The 26,412-nt window shown below is 42.3% G+C and overlaps 1 protein-coding gene across 1 annotated transcript in view; it reads right to left on the reverse strand.

Moving 5' to 3' along the window:
• The window catches only part of EXPH5 (exophilin 5), a 38,071-nt gene extending 12,201 nt beyond the window's left edge, over positions 1-25,870 (reverse strand). Inside the window, exons 1-3 of the mRNA XM_053934895.1 lie at positions 25,681-25,870; positions 8,304-8,461; positions 3,618-3,762 (exon numbers count right to left, since the gene is read on the reverse strand). Coding sequence (XP_053790870.1) covers positions 3,618-3,762; positions 8,304-8,461; positions 25,681-25,799 — 422 coding nt within the window. The 5' untranslated portion in view covers positions 25,800-25,870. The remainder of the gene's footprint in view (positions 1-3,617; positions 3,763-8,303; positions 8,462-25,680) is intronic.
• Between the last annotated feature and the right edge of the window lie 542 nt (positions 25,871-26,412).

Genomic DNA, 26,412 nt, shown 5'->3' on the forward strand with positions numbered 1-26,412 from the left:
TCTTAGGCTCTGAAAGCTTCCCTGTGCTCAGGTAGACTACTTTATTGTGCTTCAACAGCAAGTATAAACCGGCTTGTTGGCAAGTTCTTTGTGGCCCAGCCTTTCCTCCCGAAGTGCTTTGTCATTTGTTTGCAATGTGCTTGCAGGCAGGGAAGAACAGTTGAAAGGTGCAATTTGTTTTTGCTTCTGTAATTGTGAAGTGTAAAACCAGGATTCCTCTCTGACATGGGGTCCAACTGAAACCAAACAAGCCTGTTGACTTCAGCAGGCTTAGGATTTGGCTAGACAGTCTGAATCTGAAATTCCTAATTTTTCCTTGTAGCTCTGAATAAAAACAGCCATTAAATCAGGGGGTTACCTCTCCCTTTGAATGAAGTTTACAGAACCAAAACTCAGAAATCTATGCCATTTTTCCTTTAAACTTAAATAAAGTTGTGTTTTAATGCTTTTAAAACAAATTAAGAACAAAACTTACATTTCAGAGTCTTTACAATGATTTCCTGCAAATTAAGTTCAGTAAAATCCTGTGGCTTAGCAAGTTACCTTAGTTTTACTTATATGCATAACAAAAATGCAAAAGCTTTGTTAGAAGCTTTCTTCTTCAGCTTTACTGTGCAAAGCCCAAGAGAGCTCTCCCCACTTGATGTTGTATTAATTGCTCCTTGCAATGAGCCTATGTGAAGTAGACACGTTAGTAGAAATGTCAGTTAGAAATGTCTTCTGGTAGTCTAGGCAAAATTTAAATTTTCATTTGCACCTCTGGCACTATTCTAAATTCATCTGTGTCTTTATTGTCACTGTTCTCTCAGAAATAACTGGTCATTGCATCCTGCTTTATTTTTCTCCCTGCTAACTTATACTGACGAGGTTATTTTAATATTTTCCCTATGCCAATCTCTCCATTTCCCAAACTGCCTTATTATTTTCTATGAACTGTTTTAAAAATTCCCAGCATTTCAAAATTAAAGCTTTTCTTACTTTCAGAGAAATATTGCTTAATTTTAGGAAACAGTAATTCAGTTTCTTTTTTGGTAAATGACACTGAGCAATGTTTACATTATTTTGTATACAATGCATACACATGTACTTGTAAATATTGTCTATTATTCATAAACAGGAAAGAAGCTAAATTTATGTTCAAGTTCAGAAAGATTTGCCATCTGCAAAATACTCCTCAGTATGGAAAATGAGAAATTCTATTTTCTACTTTTCCATTTACATACATATGTATCTTTTAAATTACAATCAAATGTAAGATTAAAAGTAAAAGATGACTATCACGACTGGTAACAATAATAAAAATCCATGAATTAAAATCTGCTGTGAATTAGTATTTCCACAGAGGCAAAGCACCTGTCTTCCCCAGGCTACCACCAAGCTATCTAATGTCAGTAAAATCTATTTTCTTCAATACTATTCTTATCAGTACTACATAAGAAGCCAACTAAAAACCAAACACATAACTCACATATGCTGAAAACACAATTAAACAGCATTTTTGTCCAGGATGAATCACACTTACATATATAGAAAATAGTAAGGATGATTTTAAGAACTGACACCTTTGAACGAAAAGTGATCAAACTGCCTTCAGACTACAGTTACAAACCTTTTATTAGCATCTTCTGTATCTCCATGTAAGTGAACTCCTTCCTGCAGCATCCATAATTTATTCTCACAGTAGAACACCACCACAGCTGCCGAAACTGTCTCTCCAGAACTGAAAGGAGCCTCTAACCAGCCATTAATGTTTAGCCATTGAAAAGCTTCTGCCAGTTAGGCTTACTTACAGGATTTACAGTGCTGCGTCCTATAGTGTTTCACTAGCTGTCCAAAATAACTCTACCTGGTGAGAGGCAGATTATTTCAGTGCTTTGCCTATGCATAAAGCAAACCACATGCCACGGCAACACCTAGAAGAGGGTGGGGGAAGTTTTCAACAGAGAGGCGTGACTAGAAAATGTAGCAATCAGCTCAGTTACACGTCAGGATTGACTTGTTTATTTTTCAAGTTATGCTCGGTCGGAAATCAAAGGCATCTGAGCCTGAGATACGATAGATTTTCCATGGAAAAGCCAGATAAACACACAAGAAAAGCTGATGTAACAAGTAGGCACGGTTTGGTTTTTTTGCCTTCTTAAATTAAGAAATCATTTCAGTGCTTAGATTCTACAGCAAAGCCTCGACCTTCGTGTGTGCATTGGCTACCTTGCTGTGCACCAGGATAAAGCACCCTTGAAATTTGACTCTTAGTTACACAAGTGTCCCTTTATTCTTCAGCGAAGACTGTGGCCCAGCATTTCTGTGTTCCAGGATGAGAGGCATTGCCAGGTCACAAGAAAGAGGAAGGAGAAGATGACAGGTATGGAGCAGTGTTAACATTGCATCTTCTTTTTCTATGTTGTGTTGTTATGTAAGAGAATTATTACCAGTGAAAATCCACAAAGCTAACCTCACAGCCTCTACTTAAACTTCTCCTTAAATCTCCTGCTTTGATACAAACACTCCACAATAGCAAGCTGCTCTGTTACAAAACCTACGTATCAGACTAATCATAATTTCTTTAGAGGCTTGCATTCCCTGTTATTGTTTATAACAGCTGTTCCTTGTCTTGCCATCATGCCAGCAGGGAGCCCCAGGCACAGACCAGAATAGCAATCTGAGATTCACTGAGCGAAAATCAGCTTTTTGTACCAAAGATCTTGCACCTTTATACTTAGATTTCACAGCACTGCACAATGCAGCTCTACCTGTGATTGCCAGTCCCAAGCATTACTCTGAGGTGCACACAAGAATAGTAAGAATAGTAAGCCTTCATTCACGTCACCTACGGCCACACAGGACAAAAGTTAAGAGAGATCAGGCAGCCTAACCAGCCTGACTGTAGCTTCCCCTCACCCCTTTTCCTCTGAACAGCAGCTTCAACCCTGAGAATGGCAAAGGAGAATGATGCTCTTCAAACAGCAGCTCCAGAGCTGCATATGAGACCAACTTTGGTTCAGATTCAAAAACCAAAGTAAACCAAAATAAACCCCAATACTGAAACCAAAGCACAAGAAAAAAAGCACAGAAGGCAAAAGGGCCAAAAGCTGTCTGGTCTGCCTGGCTGGAGCTAAAGCTGCAGGGCTGCCTCTAAGCTGCCTCTGGGCTAGAAATGGTGGGAACTGATGCAGCAGAGCTGCCTGGGGCCGGTACTCTCTGCCATGACTTGGGAAAGCTATGCTTTCCTATTTTATCACAGCCATAGGGCACCAGATCCCCATGCACCTTGAGAGACACCACGTCCTCTTGAGAGGGAATGAAACAGGATGCACTGCTCCAAAGTCTACAGTCTTTCATATACTTTAAGTCTTTATGCAAAACCTGAGCAAAATAGGTTTAGCCAAGAGATTCTACCTACTACTTGTGACTTAGTCCTCTTTATTCTGACAAAATACAGATAATCTCTTATTACAGGACTGAGTAAAATCCCAATCTTCCCAATGAGGTAAAAAGCAAAAGGCTGAAAAAATAATTTAGCAAAATTTTCTAAAACTTTAAAACTTTGTTCTAAACCACAGAACAATTAATATACTTTTTTCAACCTGGAAATAATATATGTTCTGATTACAGCTTACCGTGGTTGCTTCTGAGTCTGGGTTTTCCTTGATCTTCTAAAGGAGGAAAGCCAAGCAAAAGGTGATCTGAACCCCAGAAAGGAAGCTGAAGTGTTCTTTTGTGCTTGAGGATTTGTGCGGGATGACATTTTTATTTCTTGGTGATCTAAAAATGTGATAAAAAGTAGATTTGTTTCAAGTTCTTAATAAATACAGTATTAAAATATACATAAATGTTATATTTTAATAAACAATTTTATTTTGCTTACCTTTTATGGCAGGTAAAGCCAGTTTTGACATTTTTGGACAGACTACGTGACATACTGGTTTATAATGACTAACTAGAAGACAGAGAAAGATAAACAGGTCTAAAGTTTCAAAATGTATTATTTGTTTGGGTGATGCATGTGAGATACATAAGGCTGATTTTCACAAAGTAATCAGAATCAATTACTTGAAAATCATTCTTGTTTTAAAATACAGGCAAATCAAACATTTGAAAATTGAGGCACCCACAATCTTTACTCACCTTCTTTTTACGTTTGTAAGAAATATAAATGTGACAACCCAAAATATACAATGACCTAATTGACTGTAATGTAATTACATAACACTAATGCAGACTAATGTGTCCTCTGTATCATAGATTTCCTTACAATGGAACTCTTGTGGCCACTGGAGTACCTTTTTTTCTGCTACAAACTGCATATCACACCTGTATTTTCATTGCAAGATATTGTGAATGATTCCTTTGGGAAGGTTATGACTTGTTTTCTTCAAATAGAACATAAACTCAGTCTGCCTGTAAAAGCAGCTGGCATTTAGAGAGACGATGATGATGATAAGTATCGCTTATAGATATGGGAAAGAAGCGGCAGGATCTGCACCACACCACAGCAAACTGGAGGATATAAGGAAACAAGATGCCACTCAGGAACAAGACATTGCATTTTTTTTCCATTTAAAGCAACCCATGCCTGAAACAATACAACAGGCTGAAAATGGCTTATCCAATGAGTGTAGGAGAAAGCAAACCCAGAAATTAGTGCAAAGTGTAACAGCCAAATCCAGCACATTCTTCACTCCTTATTCCATGCCATTTACATCATGCTCAGGTCCCCACACTATCCAGTATATCCCCATTAACCACCCCACTGCCTTCACCTTGTGTGTGCTCCAGCTTAGACTTACCCATATACTGCAGTGTCTTAGGGGTATACCTACTCCAAGTAGAGCCACAGTCTCTTCAGGGATATACTTGCTGCAGCATGGACTTATCCACAGCCCCAGTTCATCTGAGGTGCACCTTTTCTGGCATGGCCTCCTCCATGGGCCACAATGCCTTCAGAAATGCACCTACTCCAGCGTGGCTTTACCCATGGCTTTATAACAATAGCAAGGGGCAGCATTTTGGACATTGTCCAAAATGAAGTGAATAATTAAGGTCATGTGATTTAAATCTTGTGTGTAATAATACATGGCCTTCCCTTCAGTGGCAATCTCTGTGTACTTCAAAATGCCTCATTCTTTACCCCTTTCAGAGCCTAATCTCTTGGTGGCATTAACTTGACAATGCAGGTGACATCAAGAGAGTCCTAATAGCACTGCCATAGCCAGGATGGTCTACGGATGTAGACTTCTGCAAGGGTTGCAGGTAGAAGTACTATCTTTTATTTAGCCAGCTTACACAGTTGGAAATATCAGACAAGCCTGTGAGGCAACAAGCCCTTCTTTGGATCTGAAATAGGTGCTTTCAAAGTTAAATACCAGAGAACAGTTACACAGAGTTTAGTCAATTAGACCATCTTTGAAAGAGAAAAATCATAGGTAGCTGAGAACTAGAGGGGATGTTGGGGATGAAAGTTCAGGAAAGACTGATATCTGTTCTGTGCAGGTATGTAGTATAAGGAGAATGTTTAAGGTTTCACTTTTCTTTTGAAATGCATGACTCTGCTTCAAGTTGTTATGAAGCACAAATAGGAGGAGCTCAATGAAAAGCATGCAGAAGTGTGAATGGAATAAAAGCATATATTATGCATGAGAATTATCTGGATAGAAGATGAAAGACAATACCAAATACCATGCTTTTTGTAGAGACACCATGTTTCTTGTGCATGTTCATTTTGGATGGGCATCAGAACCTGAGAAATGAGATCCCAAGAAATTGCTTCCTGGTCAGGCCAACTTTTCAGGCTTTGACACTCACCCTGATAATAAGCACTAGCATTCCTTTAGCCCAGTGTTACCAGAAAAAGTTTTCCACTGGTATAGTCAAACCTTTCTCACCCAAACTCATCTGCTTATTCCAAATGTCATTTAGGTGCTTTTAGTTTTTTTAGAAAACTAGGCAAAGCCAAACTTTTTGGTGTTGGTTTTGGTCCGTATGGTTAATTTTTTCCATAGACACTTGCATGGGCTATGTTCTGGATTTGTGCTGGAAGCAGTGTCGGTAACATAGGGATGTTTTAGTCACTGCTGAGCAGTTAAGGCCTTACACAGTTAAGGCCTTTCCTGCCTCTCACCCCACCCTACAAGCAAGTGTGCTCAGTGTGCACAAGGAGCTGGGAGGGGACACAGCTGGGACAGCTGACCCCAGCTGACCCAAGGGACATTCCAGACCATACAGCACTGTGCTCAGCTTAGAAAGCTGAGGGGAAAAGAAGGAAGAGAGGATGTTCAGAGTGATAGTGTTTGTGTTCCCAAGCAACCATTGTGTGTGATGGAGCCCAGCTTTCCTGGGGACAGCTGAACACCTGCCTGCCTGCAGGAAGTGATGACTTAATTCTTTGGTTTGCTTCCTCATGTGTAAGGCTTATCCTTTACGTATGAAAATGTCTTTATCTCAACTCATGAGTTCTCTCCCTTTTAGCCTCCTGCCCATCCTGATGGGGGTCAAATGAATTAGCCACTGGGTGGTGCTTAGTAGATGGCTGGGGTTAAAGCACAAGAGTTCTTTAGGATGCCCAGTGTAAGGCTCGAAGTGTTTGAGATAACGACAGATCCTAGTGGAATGTGCTAGACTGAATTTATCATTGTTCTTGCTGTTAGCTATTAATTGACAGGCTCCAGTGCTTGCCATGGGGCTTGCTTGCCAGGCTGTAAATTAGAACCTAGTGCTCCTTGGTGGAATGGTTATGTGCCATGGTTATGGTGTACCTCTGAAGGGATTGTGACCAGGAATAAGTCTGTAGAAGGTACACCTCGAAGAATCTGTGGTTGTGCATGTGGTCATGCTGGAGAACCTCAAAGTGTGTGGCCATGGATAAGCCCACGACAGAGCAAGTACTCCTCTGCAGGGACTGCAGCCATGGGTAAAGCCACGCTGGAGTAGGTGCATTTCTGAAGGCATTGTGGCCCATGGAGGAGGCCATGCCAGAAAAGGTGCACCTCAGATGAACTGGGGCTGTGGATAAGTCCATGCTGCAGCAAGTATATCCCTGAAGAGACTGTGGCTCTACTTGGAGTAGGTATACCCCTAAGACACTGCAGTATATGGGTAAGTCTAAGCTGGAGCACACACAAGGTGAAGGCAGTGGGGTGGTTAATGGGGATATACTGGATAGTGTGGGGACCTGAGCATGATGTAAATGGCATGGAATAAGGAGTGAAGAATGTGCTGGATTTGGCTGTTACAATTACTTATTTCCATAGTAGCTAATATGGGGCTAATGTTCTGGACTTGTGCTGAGGACAGTGTTGATAATTCAGGGATGTTTTCCTTACTGCTGAGCAGGCCTTACATAGACCCAAGGCTTTTCTGATTCTCACCCCACCTCATCAACGAGTGGATAGGGGGTGCACAAGGAGGCTGGAGGGACACAGCTGGGACAGCTGGCCCCAGCTGACCTGGTGGATATCCCATACCATATGGCACAATACTCAGCATATAAAATCTGAGTACGTGGGTGAAGAAGAGGGAAGGGGGGACATTCACAGTGACAGCATTTGTCTCTTCAAGTCACCGTTACATGTGGTGGAGCCCTGGAGATGCTGAACACCTGCCTGACCTGACCATGGGGAGTGGTGAATGAAGGCCTTGCTTTGCTTTGCTTGTGTGCATGGCTTTTGCTTTATCTATCAACTGCCTTTACCTCAATTCACTTTTAGCCCTCCAGTTCTCACCCCCTTCCACAGTGAGGGAGTGAGTGGCTGTGTAGTGCTTTGCTGCCAGCTGGGGTTAAACCACAACCTTTTTGTACAATGCAGACATCACTGCTTTCATTGGGAAACTACCACTGTATTTGCTATAATTATAGCAATTTCATTTTGATTAATAAAGACATTTTTTACAGTGAGAACAATTAATCGCTGGAACAACCTCCTCAGGGCCATGGTAGAGTCCCCATCACTAGAGGTTTACAAGATGTGACTGCAAACAGTGCCAAATAATTTCATCCAGGTTCCCTTTCCTATGAAAAACTGGACCTGAAGATCTTCTGCTGTCCTTCCAACCTGGGCCATACTATGATTCTAGCTACAGCATAAAAATATTAGGGATTTTCTGTTGTGAATCTCATCTCTGCTTTTAACAGAACCTACTCAAAGAAACATACCCATTTTGAAAATACATCTTTAGTAAAACTATGATATGAGAAGAAGCTCAGTGCAATTTCAGAAACTCCTTAGCTATTACACTCTGACATGCCATAAGACATTGGTTTGGTGACCACTATTATATAGATGAGGAAATGGACAAATGCAACTCACTGGTGTTTTTGCTCTTCCTTAGCTGATGCTCTAATGGTGGTTTTAACATTCTATTGACATCAATGTAATTCTGAAATTTTCTTCTTTTTATTTCTTCAAACCATTCTCCAGTCACTCCCTGCAGCCCCTTTTCAGACTTCTTTCTCTTCAGAAGTTTGCTAAAAAGGAAAAGAAATTAAACCATTTTAGATATTACAGGGCCATCATTAGGAACTCTCCCTGTTTTTCATTAAAGTATTTACAGTATATCTCTACATATAATGACTTTTACAAAGTCAGTGAGACATGATACATTCACAGCAATCACATAAAAGTTTTAGTGACAGCAACATTCTACTGTTTAACAGATGAGATTATGGGACCAGGTTAAGTGGATGACTCCTATGCTTGGATTATTCTCTTCCTTGAGGAAGTGCATCTTTTTTCCTTGCAAAAATAAGGCGATCCATACGCATTCTAAAACTAACTGGAAGTAAGATTAAATTGATCCAATAATCAAATTACAATAAATAACGCTCTAAATAAAGCAATTTTTGAGATATTTATTCACTCATTTAAATAAAAGTAATAACAAGATTATTTTTATTTTCTAAGGGTAGATCACTGACACCCTGACAATGAGGTGTCCACTGCACATTTTCCATGCAAAAGAGAACAGTAAATTGAGAATTCAGCTAATAGATATTCATGAAACATGTTCAACAAGTTTATCACATTTTCCTCTTTCCTTGATGCATAGTGATTCTGCTTGTGTTCAATATGGATGGAGGCAACTAATAATGAATATGAATGTTCTGCCACACTGAGGTGCCACCCGAGCAAGCTACACACATGTGGCTGCAACTGAAGAAGATGCTTAGTAGCAAGTTCAGATTTTAGACCAAGAGGTCATAGGAATGAATTGTGTAGCTGGACAGAAAAGAACAAGGCACAATTGCAAAGGAGTGGGAATAGTGCAAGGGACGTGCAAAGTTACTTATTTTCAAATTACATTACACTAGTGTTGAAAGTATAGATGCAAATACAGCAAATCCACACCCCCAACTGATTCTGATGGCAACAAAACAAGACTTCGTGCACAGCCTGGAGATGTAATACCAATGTTTGAGCAAGGCTTTAATGTAAATCTGCCTCCTTAATCAGTGGTAAAAATCTGTGCCCAGGAATACAGATGCTCTTAGAGAACATAAGTTGCTTCAGTTATCAATTCAAATAAAAACTCATCTGAGACAATACTACTTCACAGAACAAACTTAAAATTAAACATCTAGTCTGGAAATTGATATATTTTGATCTGGAATTTACAGAATTCATTGTCCATACTAGCCCCTACTGTGCATCTTGTGGCATCTGATGGACAGGAAGGCTAGAGGGAGACATTTTTGGGAAATGAGTATTTCCCTTGAAGAAGATTACACAGCCACATGCACAAGTACTAGCCATTCTAAATAAACTTATTACAAAGGCAAAAATGTTAATCATTGCAGATATTACCACACCATGGGAGTGACTCAACACCGTAAATACATTGTGCAGCCTGGAACGCAGCCTAGCACTGATGTGAAACAGGAGGGGATGAACAATGTGCTCTCAAGAGCCAACTCCATGACCTCACTCCTGTGACCTTACCAAAGGGGATCCAAGATACTGGGAGGAGTAAAAGCAGAGAGAGGAAGGCAGGATCTGCTTAAGAAGTGGCTGCCGCCTCAGCGACTGCCCGGGAAACAAGCCCTGGGCAGTTCTGCTAAAGTCCCGAAAGTGGAGAGCATCTGTTACGATCCATCCCCGCGGGCGTTTAGAACCCACCGAGCCGAATCGCTCCTCCCGCGGGAAGAGGCGCTGGGATCGCCGCTCCCGGGGCAGCCGGGGTCCTGGCGCCCCCCGGCGGCGGCCGCCGGCAGCACCGCCCAGAGCCCGCTCCCGGCGTGTCCCGGGGCAGCGCCGCCACCCGAGCGCCCGCGGCCGGGAAGCGACAGGACGGACAGAGAAACAGCTGTTTGCTGCACATTTACACATTCCAGAGCAAAGGGAAATGTAAAAACCCCACAATCACTCTAACATCGACCATACCAGGCACTGCACGAACACGCCTTGCACTGAGAAACGGAGTTAAAGTCTTGCACAAACACTGACTTCAGTGCTTAAACACTTTACTGGTCTTTACTGGTACATGCTTGGCATCATATCTAGTGGTTATCTGTGAATATGCTGCTTTTGAATTGTGCTGTCATGCCCAACTCATCAGATAAATCCTTTAAACTGCTTGTGCATATTTATATTTATACACACAGAGGCATATATGCAACCCTATATATGTAGTTATTTGAGTAATGAATAATAGTTAATGAATATGATATGCGATACGTAGTTGCAATATTGCACGACTATTAAGTATTTCTCCTTGCGATGACTTCCAGCCAAACCACATCATTTCCCTACATACCTGCTCTGTCAAGTTTACGTGCCCCCTCACGATACTAATGAACGCCAGTTGTGAGCCAGAAGGAAAGCCCATCTCAAGAAACAATTACAGCAGGAGATGGTATCTGCACTCAGTATTGCAATGAACCTGCCTCTGAGGCAGCACTATTGTTACTCGGATTACACGTTATGTGTTGAGACACTGCACCCTAGAAGTGTCAAAACAACTATTGCCCTCTAAACCAAATGTACTAATCCTGCTTCCCAGTCTGCCCCATCTATCCTTACTCCTCATTTGCCTACAGCTATTCAGTACACTTGGAGCCACTACCTTTTGAGAGGAGACAACATCACTGTAACTGGGAAAAGTAGCTATAAACTATTGTGGGACTGAAGGCAAATCCATTCCCAGGATTACTTAAAGGAGACTGCTCCACAAACCAGTGCAGGCAGCAACCCTAAATGGCCTCACAGGCTCATTATCTTTTCCCATCTATTATTCTACACAGCATCTAAACCAATGAATCACTCAGGAGCAACTTCTTTGCGCTGTTTCTAAAAACATCTCTCTTCCTTATGGGCACAAGGATGTCCCAGTATTTCTTACAGACATCTTCAGGGAAAAGTTACCCTAAATATTTGTATGCTCTAGACTTTCATGTGGGTTATCATAAATACTGTCAATAGATGTGTAGCCTCCCCTGCCACTTCCTTTTAGGATACTAAGGAGCTTTAATTGCTACTGTAAGAGGAAAGGCATTTTCCTTACCATCTTCTCTCTGAATATAAAGAGGAACACGTGTTCAAGGTAGTAGAAACTGGGTTGCCAAATAGGGCATTTGGGGACAGCATTTGTTTGCAGAGGACAGAGGATTCAATCCCATTTTTGTTAAAGCAGAAATTATTATTCCTATTGAATTTAGCAGAGCAGGATTTGGCCCTAAAGGACTCTTTGCACACACCTCATAAGAGAACAGATAAGCAGCAACTACAAAGAATGAGGAATTGCACCAGGTGAAGAATAAGCAGATCAAATTTGCTCATTGGATCAAAGCTCTCAGTGTCTGAAAATACAAGACTGAAAGGATTGCAGAAAAAAATAGTGTTGAAAGCATTAGATAAAAAATACAGCAGGGCAGATAACCTTGCAGTAACCTAAACCAAGCTTTTCTCTTTACTCTGTTCTGCTTTGTCAGAAAGAAAAGGCTAGAGATGTTAAAAATCAATGTCTGAAGAACCTGTTTTTTTCCTAAATATTTTTTAGTTCAACTTATCCCCTTCCCACCACTTTGTACATTATGCTGCACTGGTGAACTGTACAATTCCATCATTTCTATGACCAGCTATTTTTCTAGAAAACTCTGGCTGTTGTCACAGCCACAAGTAGTTCTAAAACGCTATCCTGGGACGACTTTATGATGCTGGATTGTATCCCCATTCGTCTGTTTAGCCCAGAAATAAGTTCTGCACCTTTAAAACTAGATCTGACAGCGAAGCGGTGGGGAGAAGGAAAAGCGGTGGAATTCTTTTCGCGGCTGTATTCAAAACACAGAGGCAAGCAGTGCTCTCGGAGTACTCCGCTCTGCAGACAGACGGGGAGTTTTTCCTCGCTATTTTCGCTGGTTTTTCCTCTCGTTAGCTGAAGCCAGAAGGGGTTTTTTGGAACTGTTAAGCCATTCTTCGGTCCGAGAACACCCGGACTATTGTCTGAAGGCCCCCAAGCTGCACTGCGGCCGGGACACCGAGCCCCGGAGAGACTGAGAGAAAGCCGAGGACACACCCACGAAAAGGACTCTGAACTGACAAAGGACTCTCTCTGAATGCACCATCTCTTCAGAACAACGAGAGGTTCCATTGTTTAATATTTTTCATTTTCTCGTGTTTGTGAATACTTCGCTTGTTAAATAAACAGACTTTTCTACTTTTCTCGAAGGAGGTTTAACACCCGAACAGGTGGGAGGAAGAGCCGCTGAATTTTGCCCTTTAGGGAATATCCCTTTGGACGTTCCCTTCCAAATGTGTCCCAAACCAGGACAAATGCATATGCAAGTATATTTTCTTACTTATAGTTCCTTTTAATTTTATGGAAACAATTTAAAGACATACTTCCAAGTTATCACCTTATTTAGAAAAAAGGAGAAAAGAAGTATTACTGACAAAGACAAAGGCTACCACAGCCGAAATAATTTGAAAAAGAATATTATCTGTCATTTCCTAGAATCGTATAATAGCAATAATAACAACATTTTGGTTTCCAAGGTGCCAGAGAAGCTCCTGTGGCAGGTTAATCCTACCAGGAAGAAAAACAATGAGTCAACACACTCTTTCCTAGCGCGTCAGACACACAACAGATCTGTTTTCTAAAGCAGTCTTTATTCTTAATAGCTGGTATACTTTTACTCACGTTAAAACATGTTTTGTTTATTTTCTTTCTTACTGTTGTCTGTTTGGCTAATAAAAATGATCCAAGTCAGCCTCATTATTACATGCAAGACATTATGCACAAGTAGATGAATCACAGAGGAAAAAAGACTCCCATGTTTTGGTTGTACATACTACAGGACAATGTAAAAAAATCTAACTGAAAATTCACTTATTTTTTTATTTGATATTTGTAAAATTAAGCATTTCTGCAGTAATTCTCTGAAAAGTCAAGGTCTCCTCTATTTTGATGAACAAAATGTGTTGTCAATCAATAATGCTTGAATCTAACCTGCTAGGTCGTTGATGCTCAAATTTAATTTTCTCTTCCACTGAAATAATAGTTTTCTAAGTGTTCATCCTTTTCGTCCTTTATCATTTTTGTTATTATGTATTCATTTTATAATGCCCATTAACCCACTAAGTTGCCCTCAGATGTATTTATCTGAGTATGTGACCAATAGAACTAAAGATGTGCATGAGCAAAGAGGATGTGGCACAACAATGCAGAATAAAGAGTGTGTGGGTTCAGTGTCTGTGACTGACCAGGACGCAAACACCAATAAATGTAATGGAAGGACTTTAACTCTCCTGAACAGGCACCAGGGAGAGTCCCCTAGTGGTGACATCCCTGCATGGAAAGGAGCAACTGGAAGAGCCAAGAAATAATCACCTGAAGGCCAGGGCTGCCCAGCACTGAACCGTATGGCATATGTTTTCAATTCCACTTTAGTAGTCGCATAACATTGCCAGCTCATAATTATCCCTAAATTTTTAGATTCCAGTAATGTACAAAACCAAGAGACAGAAGGCAGAAGGAAGTGAAAAGGTAATTAATCTTCTCTAGTTTTTCCTCCCAGACTGTACATTTAATAGGCAGAAGTACTTAAACCACAAAGATACCACTTCTGCACATGAATTTGATATGCAGTCAGAAGTATCCTTTCAAACAGCAAGTAGGGCTGCATAAACAGATAGCTGCAAACAGAAATATACTTTTGTCCTTAGAACACTTTTTTGAGCACAGGTATCAGATTCACACATTAATGCCTGCTGTGTGTCAGGGATACAGTCAGGGAATATGTGAGTTAAAGGCAGAAAATCTTTTCTGTCCTTACTAAAGTTCTACCTTGTCTGCTTACGGGGAAAACCCTCCCATTTCCACCTCTCCCCTTCTTCATTAAAAAGTAGAATAAATCACAAAATCTGACATTATTACACTATCTCTATTCAACAAATTTATTCTTTTAAATTAAAGCTTATCACCTGCTTCGAGATAGCCTAATCCAGTGGCATTGTGTGCATTCATTACACACAATCCACAAAGACAGTGAGACTATGAGCATACACGAAACATTGGACTCCCAGTGGACATCGAATACTTTGACTCTATAAATCACAATGACTTTTGTGTCTACAATTCAATTTCAGCACCCTCTGTACAGTGACCAAAAGTTACCTCTGTTTTCTCCAAAACATTAACTTCTCATATTAGACTATATGAAATTAATATACATACACTAGCTGCTGTTTTCCTTCATCAAGTCCAACACTCCTTTCCCCTTGAAGCTTGTGTCTGCTTTCCTGAGCAAGAGCACAGAATTACACTTGCCTTTGAAATAGAAAACTGGGAAATGTTATAAGGGCAAGAACGAAGCTTAATTCTCATGCTGACTACATAACTCCTTTCTGTTCTGGCAGCTCAGGAATCAGAAGCTCTCAGTTAAAGCTCTGAAATGAGAAGCTCAATGACTGCCTTCAAAAAGTTAAGTTTTCAAGACAGAGCATTGAAAAGTGAGATCATGGGAGCTGAGGGTGATTAATCATGCATCTCAAAGTGTAACAATGCCTCAAGACATTACTTTTACCCAGGTTTACAGTGAAAACATAATTTCAGCCCTGCTGGAACAAACAGAAAAGTCTGTAAGTACAGATCTTTTAGCAGTTACGCATACTTAGAAAATGAAAGTTTTTAGTCCTTTGGGCAGCTGGTCACTAAGAGTGAATAAGGTGGAATACCACTAGGAATGTCACAGCTGTTGGTGACTCTCCAGCTTGGGCTGACTCTCTGCAGTTCCTTTCACAATGCATGCAATACAGGGGAAAGCTCTATTCTGTGAATGTTTTATCGATTAGTTACAATGTCTCTGTAGGCTATGAATGACAATCTAGAAAAAAGGGTCTTACTTTACTGTGCTGTTAATACTTGCAAGCTACCTACTAATATTATATGATAATAACAAAACAAACCCATGATGCAACGGAAAGAAAAGCCACTTATCATCTTTAAAGTGTGTCACATAGCTTCTGAATGGTAGTAATTAATGTCTCTAATGAGATTACTTCATTAATAGGAATTTCTATTAATATTAATACATGCTAACAGAGGCAATGGATATAATTCTCCATGTAAAGGTTCTGATTTATTTGCAGTCATAGGTGTAGTCTCAGTCCAAAAACACTGCATGTCAGGAATAAGTTGTGAGCTCCTGAATTTCTGTCCCAGAAATCTTATACGGAGCTGTAAGATGTATACCATGTGTACCACATGATGGGTTGAAAGGCTGAGGATCAGGTCTCTCAATAAATCTAAAGCTAATGATTAACAGCAGACATATTTACTCTGCCAGGGTAGAGCTGCTAGTTGATTACAATCATCTTTTATAAATATTGATAGCATGCAAAGAGACAGTCGTCTATTGCAAGTAATTTACAGCTCAGTCATGTATTATAAAGTTACCTTACAAAGACATACAATGCAGACACTATTCCTCATGTTATTGTTTGAATTTCTTTATGAAAAACTCTTCCTAACAAACAAGAAAAAAAACCCCACAAACAAAAAACAAAACGCAGGCTAGGTGAGAGCTCTGTAAGAGAGGAACTGGTTTCAAATTAAGAGCAAATCCTCACCTCTACAAGCAGGTTTGTGTATGATGGCCCATGGGTCTGGACAGAGTTTTGAAATTGAGAGGCTCCAAACAGACTTAGACATTTGATTGTACAGAGCTAAGCCTGAAGCCTAGGGCTCTCAAAATACACCTTTGCAATCTCAGATAATTGTGCGGAGCCCCACATCGAGCAGAGTTCACAGTTCTGGACAAAAGAAGTAAGACAGGCCAGTGTACCTGCACACAGTTTATGTGTTACTGTAACACTACAAAAGCCTCATTTACATTGCTTTAAACTAAGGAAATAGGTCATAAGAATTAATGAAAGCTTTAAAAGTTGACACAGTGGGTGTTTTTCGTCTGGAAATGTAATGCTTATATACATGTATGTAATATATACTTACACAGAGATCCTCTGCTATAGTACCTTAGACTCATAATTTATCACAACTCTTCCACTGGAAATGGAAATATTATAGTATAATAATACTTGAAAATATTATATTTACATGTGTATAATTTTGCATATATTAAAGAACACACAAATATACACATATAAATATGTATTTAAGAGCACACAAGTCTCTAATGGAGAAAGAGACTGCAGACCACCCCAGCCACAGTGCTGCACCTTTTCCTGACTGCTGCTTTCTGCACTCAGATCCCCACTGATCTAAAAATCCAAAGATATGGCCAGGAGAAGTGTTACAATTCCTTGATTATTCCAACAACAAAGTAAATTTGATGTAATTTATGTGCTATAAAGTGTAAACATACCATACTTTTCATCATTTACTCTTGGCTTTTGTGATTTTGATGTGTTTATTCACAGTTAATATGGTACTAGTATATGGATTTATTTATTTCTGAGGTAAGACTGAGAAAAAGAAGGTAGTTTCAGCTAAGAGTTTAAAATGCAGATATTTAAATACAGTTTATTATAGCTAACAGTAATAATTTAATAATAATTTAGCTGCAAACATAATCATTTAGCTGCAAAGAAGGTTTAGAAATACATTTCCTGTGAACTTTTAGATGCACATGTCCTCAGAACAAATCCCATTTTTCCCTACCTGCTTTAATGAATTTCTTGCATTAAATACTTAAGTAGTGAATTTTTTCAGACTGTAAGCTCCAAGGAAATACGTAATTTGTCAATTTAAAATAAGTACAGAAAAGACCAAACAGAGGTCAAGCCTTAGTTTAGATAGTCCTGTATTAAATTTCTGGAACAGAAAAGAAAATGGGGTCTCTGTGCCCAAAATTTAAGATTCCAGTGGGCCAGACTCCACTTGATTTGAAAACTAGATTGAAAAAAAAAAAACAAAAAACTTAAGGGATAATTAAATTCAGTATACACAGACCACTGGCAAAACCTAAATTTAAAAGAAGAAAAGGAGACGGATACTCACAACCATTTTCAAATGCCATCTGTATTGCCATCACTGTTTCTGTCAGTATCTGACAGAAACCAGTGAACATCAGCTGGAGTCCTGACACACAGCGCAAGTAGCTTTGCTCCCAGCTGTTAGCCAGGCCGAGAGCCATGTGTGCAGGAGGTGCAAGTGCTGGATGGATGCGGGAGTTTGAAGTACATCAGGGACCAAATCCAGCAAAACTCCAGAGTCTTGGGCTTCACTACGGAAAGCAGGTGCTGCAGTCTTTGACAGGCCTATGTGACACACGTAACCTGAGCACACCACTGGAGCACAGCTGTGCTGTGCCAGTACGCATGGGGAGATAGCCAGCTGCTCTGAACATGAATCAGATGTGTTTCTGCAAAACACTTTTTTGAATTACTGGCATAACCAATTTATTATTTCTGAAATACATGCAAGGACTTGAAGGTGTTGGGACACAGTGTATAGAGGCTGTCAGCATGAGAAAATCATTCTCTTCTCCTCATACAGGCACCTCAATGACTCTCTGCTTGCTTAGTATGGAAACCTGTCTTCTTCCACCTAATGGCAATTTCCAATTCCAACTAATGTCAATTATTAATTTAACTTCTGCACTTGAATTGCAGAGCAGACAGAGGATGTTGAGAATATAGAGACATTACTGTTGGAAAGGTCAAACCTGGGAAGTGTGCAGAATTCCTACAAGGTGCACAAGACTGTAATTGGGTCACAAGTCCATGGAAAACCTAAAAAGATTGGATCCTTCTGCATTAGCTATTCCAGAATAACTCCCCATATTGACTGTCTACTCAATAGCTAGTGCTTGCTTGCTCTGCTGTGTCCAACCTATTTATTCTTGAAGGCTGGTCAATTTATCTATATAGACAGAGTTCAACAAATTCTACTTTTACCATTAAGCTTGGACTTGGAAAATGTCTGCCTATGACTTAACAGTAAGCCTTTGCTTAAATCTCATCAGTTTCAACAACATCTTACTTTTGGCAGCCCTACTGACATCAGAAAGTGAGCTCAGTAATAACAATAATAATCTTTGTGATTTTCACTTTTACGCTGTTTGGTCACTTGAAAATATAAACATTAGTCTCAACAGTCTGAAAGACCTGGCACAAGGCCTGCGTTTGAATGGACACGGGTGAAAGTGCCTTGAGAATGTCCTTCCCACTCCTGTGGATTTGGCTGCCTGGGCCCTGGACCAGCTTGGGAAGAGCAGAGCTGGGTGTCTTTAGACAAAGGTGTTGTGAAGAGAACAGCCCCAGGCCTCAGCAGGGGTGAGCCCTCCTTCCCCGGGGAGCTGTGTTTTAGCGCAGGCTGTGCCGCTGGGCCGTGCTCCACTTACAGCCCCAGCTGCATCCCCAGCTCTGTCTGTGCACAGCCCCTGCCTTGACCCCTAGGCTGGCATCCAACTCGGCCTCAAGCCTGGCCACCTCACCCCTGGCCTGCCTGGCCATCTCGGGGCCATGGCTGACTCCGGTCACTGTCACCAGGTCTGATGCTGACATGATTTCTGGCCCTGCACCATCATTGTGGCCCTGCCCCGTGAGCAGCAGCCTGTGGTGGAGCAGGCCTGACCCCAACCCTGAGCGTGACTCAGCCGCGCAGCCTGGCCCCGGCCCTGCCGCGCCACCACAGCCATCGCTGCGGTGCCCGTCTGTGTCACCGGGGACACGCCCTGGTGGCCAAGCGCTGAGCGCCTGCCCTGTGGGGAGCCACCATGGACCCAGTAACCTGAAAAAAGAAGAAATACATTCAGTGCCCTATAGGCAGGCTCTTTCAAACATCACACATCTCAAAAGGTTCTTCCTTCTGACACCATACACACCACAGGAAATCCCCTGCCCTCAAACACCAAGTGCAAATCCTCCGAGGAAAGGACTGACACTGAAATTAGTTCACTGTGAAAGGACAAGACCAATGAGCTGGCAGCAAAGCTGGTCCAGACTCTGCTCTGTAGGCATAAAAGTGGAGTTACAGCACAGATTTTGGTCTAGTTAGCCCAGATGGACAGAATAAAAACCAACAGAGAAAATAGCACTCACAGTGCCTACCTGCCTCTGGCCATTTCTACTTCTCTTTCTTACACTATGTGAAGCCCCAGTCTGTGAGTCTAGACCCCACCACAAGATAGGACTATCAAAAAACACACTGAGGAAAAAATTTGGTATGCAACTTACCAATTGCACTTGGCTACAGTACCCCCACTGTCTCAAAATGGGATTCTTATGATAGTAATTGCTTACCAAAGCAAGTAGAGGTTTTTAAATCCCGGTCTTCCCTGCCATTTTTGCTTCTACTGGCACTTCTTTAGCATATTAGCCCTTCAGGGCTTCAAAGACCTATTTTCATTAGTGTTTACAAACCACTAAACACACCGGTGGCACAGTATCAGTGGTAAGTAATAATAGTATCTCCTCCACATCAAGACACAATAGAACATTTGCGCCCTGAAACATTCCTGGGTGGAGTATCTCTTATGAAAGAATTTCTTTATTAATGCTTTGTTCAGGAAGGGAGCTCCACTGGAACAACAATATACCCAAGTAATGTTGTCCTGGTATCCTGTCTGCTCTCCTCACCCATGCAGATCATGTACTTTGGAGCTAATTTTTAAAATTCTTTGTAATTATGAGAAGTTGAGCCCCAAATCTATATCTCTAACACCCAAGAAGCTATTCTTGGTCTCCAAGAAGGTGAAGAGGACTACTTTTGTGAATGACATAATAAAGCCTGCAACAGCAGACCCATCAAACTGTAAGCAAGATAACATAATTGAAGCACCAAGTACAAATATGCTCAAATACAAACAAAACTGAGTATGTCTGCACTTCTGCAACAAATGTATTCCCAAGAAAAGAAGGTGAAAAAATACATTTCCAACACAGGATTGTATTCCCACCTTCTACTGCCAGACCTGTGAGAGTAAATGTCGGTTAAGAGAATACAGTAAGGAATTACTTGCAACAAATGAACTCAGTAAATGACCTGCATGAGGCGGTAAGAACAGCTGTGTGCCTGTAACAAGTAACTATGTCCAAATTATTTAATTTAGAGACTGCTTAGAACAGTCTATGGAGAGGATTCATCTTTCCCACAACACTCAAATGTTGTTAATGGGTCAGCAAGAGTGGAGCACTGAGTGGTGCTGACTGTACCTCCCAATTAATTTCATATGCTTTTCATCTTCAAATTTGAGGGTAAATTAAAACAAACCTTTTTTTTTTTTTTTTTTTTTTGCTGCTGTCTATTCTCATAGTCTTCTGCAAAATAAATCTAGTAAAATCCCCCCCAAAAGCATAAAGCAACCTGGAAAAGAGCAAAACAAATTAAACCAAATGGAATGAGTGCGCTCCTCTCCCACAAGCTCCATTTCCCTTTCCTCTTTTTTTCAGTTCCTATTCATAGACAGTGGCTGATGTGCCAGAATTGTTCTAAAACTGGCAATTATTTTTTGCCATTCTTCCTACTCAAAAAAAAAAGAAAAAAAAACCTTAAATAATACATGCATATTTAGTTCTCAAAGCACAATCTAGAAAGTAAATTGCTGTTAGGGGAGGTAGGTTCATTTCCCTATTCTGTGTCTCAGTCTCTCAATTATTTTCAATATCTCATTTGTAAGTGAAGATAACAGTATTTCCCTTTTTCTCAAGGATTAATGAACAAAACCAGCACAAGACTATTGCATGCAGTTGTAATGGGAGCATTACATAAAACAGCCAAGTCTCCTAAATAAAATTATTAAAGAATACAGAGCTTTTGCGCCCTTTTACATACATTTTCTATTCATCCATAACTCTTCTACTCTATCTTCCAACTGTTCACTTTTTGGACAACCTGCAACTGTACCTGCTACCTGTTCCCATGCCACATCCCCCTACCTGCTGCCTCTTCTAAGTAGCTGGCTCCATGTCTCCTGGCTCTTCTCAGCTCAGCTGCTTTCTCTGGGCCTTGATGCAGTTCCAGGGGCGGAGGTGCATCTCAACACTCAGTGTTCAGACACCATGAGACATCAGAGATGCAAAGCTGACTGGAATGACACCTGCTTGGGCACTGTCTGCCTCTCCACACTCTGCAGAGGGAGGAGCTGCCTTGGAGATAAAAGGCATTAGCTCCACCTCTGTATCCCATAGCTTCATGCCCTAATGCTGCTGAGACTTCCTACAGGGACTGCCAGTTCCTCTGCTGCCTGCCAGGCTTTGAAGTGCTGTCCTGAAGAGATGGAAGGCAGTCAGCCTCTCCTCACCCTGCCCATTTGCTTCATCAATAAAGGACAGAAAAGAGAAGCACCTTCAGGTTTGTTTAGCCTTTGGGACCTGGAGCTCTCTGTGCAAATATTAGCTGTCAGTTCTTTCTTCATTTCTGTCCCCAGCAGCTGCAGAACAAAGCTGAAGAAGATGAGCTGGGTGCACTCTGAAGTCTTGAAAACCATTAGTCAAATAGTATCTTAAATGTTTTTATGTTGTGATTTTCAGGCCTATTTCATTACATACAGAAAGTTGAGCTGTGGTATTAATAACCGTGCAAGCATTCATTATGATCTTATGGAAACTGAATTGTTGGGGAGCCCTCAGAACATGATACTGCACTGTGAACATGCTGCATTCCTCCCTGTCTTCTCCTGGGCATCTAATTGTAACTGAAGTATTTGTGACAAGGAACCTCCTTCCACAAGCATCTGTAAAATCATCAGTTTCATTAACCATTATTAAATAGCATTTCATGACTTGAGTTGGACTTCTGCCTTAATACTGCAAATACTATTATGGAACAACGCAGGTATATTGATATAAAAACCCTAAATTCCATCTGTCTTCCATGCTAATACGTATGATAAATGAAATTTTCTTTGAATTGGTATTATGAATGAAACTGGATTGGATGAGCAAAAATATCTGAAGGCAAGTGTTACCCAAGTTCAAAACTAATACGTATTTTTTCTTTTAAATTATTAAATATGTGATTAGTAAGTTTCTGAATTATTTTCGGTGTATATAGGAGTAAGCAGCCTTAGGAGTCATACCAAAGCTGACTGTTGCTGCTTCTCTGAACTTGTTTCAAGGAGAAAGAGGCAAATAGGCTGGTTTGTGTTGGCTGCTCAAAGGTACTGCCGAGAGGAGCCACGAGAGGGCACTGGAAGGAGAAAACCGGCCAAAAAATGAGGTCCTGGGAACCAGCAGGCCAGGACACAGCCAGAGCTCTGCTCCCTGCCCATAGCAAGAATAAATTAAGGTCCAATAGGACATACAGTTCATTTCTACATAAAAGACAAAGCTATACTGAGAGGTGTCCCAGGCCAGGCTTAGAAGTCTGAAGGTTTCCAAGGGAGCCAAGAAAGGGCCAATGGTACTCAGAGAATGTGCTGGGGCATCAGGAGCAACAGGAGGGGAAGCACCAAGCAGAGCTGAGAGCTACACAAATAGGCACAATTGACAACCTAACTTACACGTTCCTGCTCTACACAAAGGCTACAAACAGAAAGGAAGATGAGAGAGGCTGTATAAAGCAACCTTTCCCCAGAAAATCTCCCCATTATACACTTAATTTCACAAAAGCATGGGCTGACTGGGTGAAGAGAGATCCAGTTCTACCCAGTGCAAGTAAGCAACAAGAAAAGAAATGTACTTGTCAGGAAATAATTGCAAGCTTAATACATTTGATGAAGTCACAATAAACCACAGAGAATGTCAGAATTAATATTTTAATTTTATTTCTTATTTCATCTTTCAAAATTAACTGGTGCTAACATTTTTCAATATAACAAATGTAGCTTGTTCCTACTTTTTGGATTCTAGAGTTATAAGTTGGAATGAATTTCAATTTTTCATTGATCTTTTAAGAGACTGACAGACAGCTATGTGCTTGCTTGTATGACATCAAACAGTATGGACAAGATCAGCACAGTCATTAGAACCTGACTTTGGTCTGCCAGCAAATGCTTCATTCCCTCTGTCAGTCCAGTCTAGATTGGTCTATACAGGAACATGCTATATTGTAAATAGAGATGGTCACTGAAAACACTTTACCAATTTGTTACTGACCACTGGTTGTTACTGATTGGCTCCCTGGCCCTGCCCAGCTCCAACTAGCTCTTTCCAAAACCATGCTCAAGAGCAGTTTGAAGGGCAACTCACTTCACTTTGTGAAAAAAGAGTAGTCTTAATGAAATTGTTCCCTCCATTCCACAGCATCTCCTATATGCCTTGTTTGATTGACAGCATCAATCAAATAGCTTCAAAAATCACACTTTGAAAATATCCCAGGAGTGGGCTGCCACAGTTCTCAGGCATTCTTTTAAAACTTTTACACCAAAAAAAAGTCTATGAAGTTAATTATCAAAATAATAGTAATAAGAATGACAAGGAGGAAGGCATATGGGACAAAGGGGAAAAAATGTGATTTTGTTTAGAGCCTCTGAAGCTCACTGTGGTCATATAGGAACTGCAAGATTTGGCCCTCCAGGGTGATCACTGTTATTACTTTGATTATAGTAGCACAGGGCAATACCACACAGACTGGATTCTGTCTGCTCTTGATGAGAGTCTTCTGGCCTGAAGAGCTTACAGTCTAAATAAGACCAGGTAGACAAGTGGAGTGAGAAAGAAATTACTTTTATTAGGTCCAGGAGAGATTAGGAAATTTGCCCAAGGACACATACCTTTGACAGATTCAGGGTTTAACCTAGATTTTCAGTATGGCACCTTGGTCATAAATACTTCATCTACCTTCTGCTCAACTTGCGAATGCCTCTTCAGCTGAGATTTAAACAGACTACATCTCAGTAAAGCATCACCAGAAACATCCTGTTATACCAAGTTTATTTTGACAGCTTTCACATAAATAACATTTTCTATTGAGAAAGTCCTAAGTGCACAGACAAAGAAACACATACAAATTTGGGGGCAGGTGAAAGCCTCGAGCTCAAAAGCAGGCCACTGCTTCACAAGACTCTCTACAGCATTGGAAGTTTCAATGCATTTGTTTCAGCTTTAGTCCCAAAAACTTCAGTTTTAAACTTACAGCCCTCCAGCTATGCAATTCCCTATATCCAGCAAAATATTTCTCCTTTTTGGGAAGGTAATAATGAGACACATGGAACAGAATTTAATCAGAAAAAGAAAAGTAATACCAAATTATGGAAGAAAGAAATTGCCAAACTTAACTCAGTCCAGGTACACATGCCACAGAAAACCAAGGCAAGTTTTAGATGTAAGTCATTGTTGACACATAATATTTAACCATGCTCATCATAAAATCCACTTTACTGAAATAAAAAATACACAGTACAAAAATCCACTTGACGCAACTGTTACTCATTAACATTCCCTCTATATCTTACACGAAAGCATTACTTGGGAAAAGTGCCCACTTGCAAATCTGAGAGGACACTGCCTCTCACTTCACAATGTGCCAAAATTCATACCTGCGGGAAGAAATGAGGACCTTTAACAATGAACGGCTCATTTCCCAGCATAATTTCTATTAATTCCTCGACCTTTACTTTCACTATCAAGACAAATAGCTTTGATGATTGCACAAAGGGGAAATATGATCTAGAAACAAGGTCGAGGTGTCCTGTATCTCGATAAGGCAGAGAGAATTCAATTAAGTAATTTTCAAGAGTCTCGTGAACTACTTTTCAGGCAGGTGAGTGCCTGGCTTTGTTTCCAAAAACTTCTAGGAGCGACTCAAAAGCCGCAGAGTTGCTGCGTTTCCCTGCAAGGTCCAGCACAACTTCCCCGTCGCCGTGGTCTCCCGGGTACCGGTGTTTAGCCCACACCCCATGCCAGCGGCACGGTGAAGCACAGAAGCGGCCTCCTCCTCCTCCCCGGGGAAGGAGAGGTGCCACGGGGAGCCGGAGCCGTGACTCAGAGCCGTCTCTGTCACAACATGCATTTCCCAAAGGTCCCGATGCTTCAGGTGCCCGGCCGGACGGCTCCGGCGGCAGCCAGCGCTGGCGGGAGGCACTGGCGCTCCCCGCTGCCCCGGCAGGACCGCGGGGAGCTCAGCTCTCCCTGCCGCGCAGCACCGCAGCCCCACGCCGCCTTGGCCGGCGCAGACCCTTCCCTGCGGGGCGCCCCCCCGCCAACCCGTTTCCCGCTCTCCCCGTCGGGAGAGAGCCTCCACGCGTCGCCGGGCTGGGGCCGTGCGCCCTCCGCAAACCCCGTTCCGCGCCCTCCACCTCCGCGCGGGCGCCATGGGCACCGACAGGACGGGGGTGAAAGCCGGTACCTGACTCTGTCCTTCTCTGCCCGCCGGAGCTCCGCGTCCCTCTGCAGCACCTGGAAAATCGCCCTGGCTTCCTCCTCGTTCAGAAAACTGAGATCTGGCCCCTGGGGCGCTGCGGTCATGGCTTGGCTTATCGGCGGGCGAGCGGGCGGAGGCGGGCGGGCAGCGCTGACCGCCGCGGAGCGTGCAGCCACACCAGCATGGCCGAGCGCCGGGCGGACGGCGCACGCCGGCACCGCGGGACGCGCGTGTCCCTGAACGGCGACAGCCGGAGCGGCGACCGCTCGGAACCGCCCTGGCCCGGGCTGGGCAACACCCTCCGCAGCGATCGCAGCGCAGCCCGGCAGGGCAGGGCGGGGCGGGGCGGGGCGGGGCGGGGCAGGGCAGGGCAGGGCAGGGCAGGGCAGGGCAGGGAAGGGAAGGGAGGAGCAGGGAGGCGCCAGTGCCGTCGGGGCCGGAGCCGGAGCCGGAACCGGAGTCGGAACCGGAGTCGGCGTCGGTGCTGAGTGGGCGCTCGCCCCATGCTCGTGTCCCGCGGTTGAGTCGCTGAGTGCTCGGCGCGGTGTTCGCTGTGGCGCTGCCGGGGAGCACACGCCCGCACAGGGGGGCCGCTGCGGTTCCCCCATGGCGCTGACGACGCCGTTCCCGCCGGCAAGCCCCGCCACGTCTCTACCCGGTTCCCCGCGGCACCCGAGTGCGGCCCCGCCGCTCCGCCCGGGCGCCACTCGGCCCCCG

Source organism: Vidua chalybeata, chromosome 2, assembly GCF_026979565.1.
Source record: "Vidua chalybeata isolate OUT-0048 chromosome 2, bVidCha1 merged haplotype, whole genome shotgun sequence".
Taxonomy (NCBI): Eukaryota; Metazoa; Chordata; class Aves; order Passeriformes; family Viduidae; genus Vidua; species Vidua chalybeata.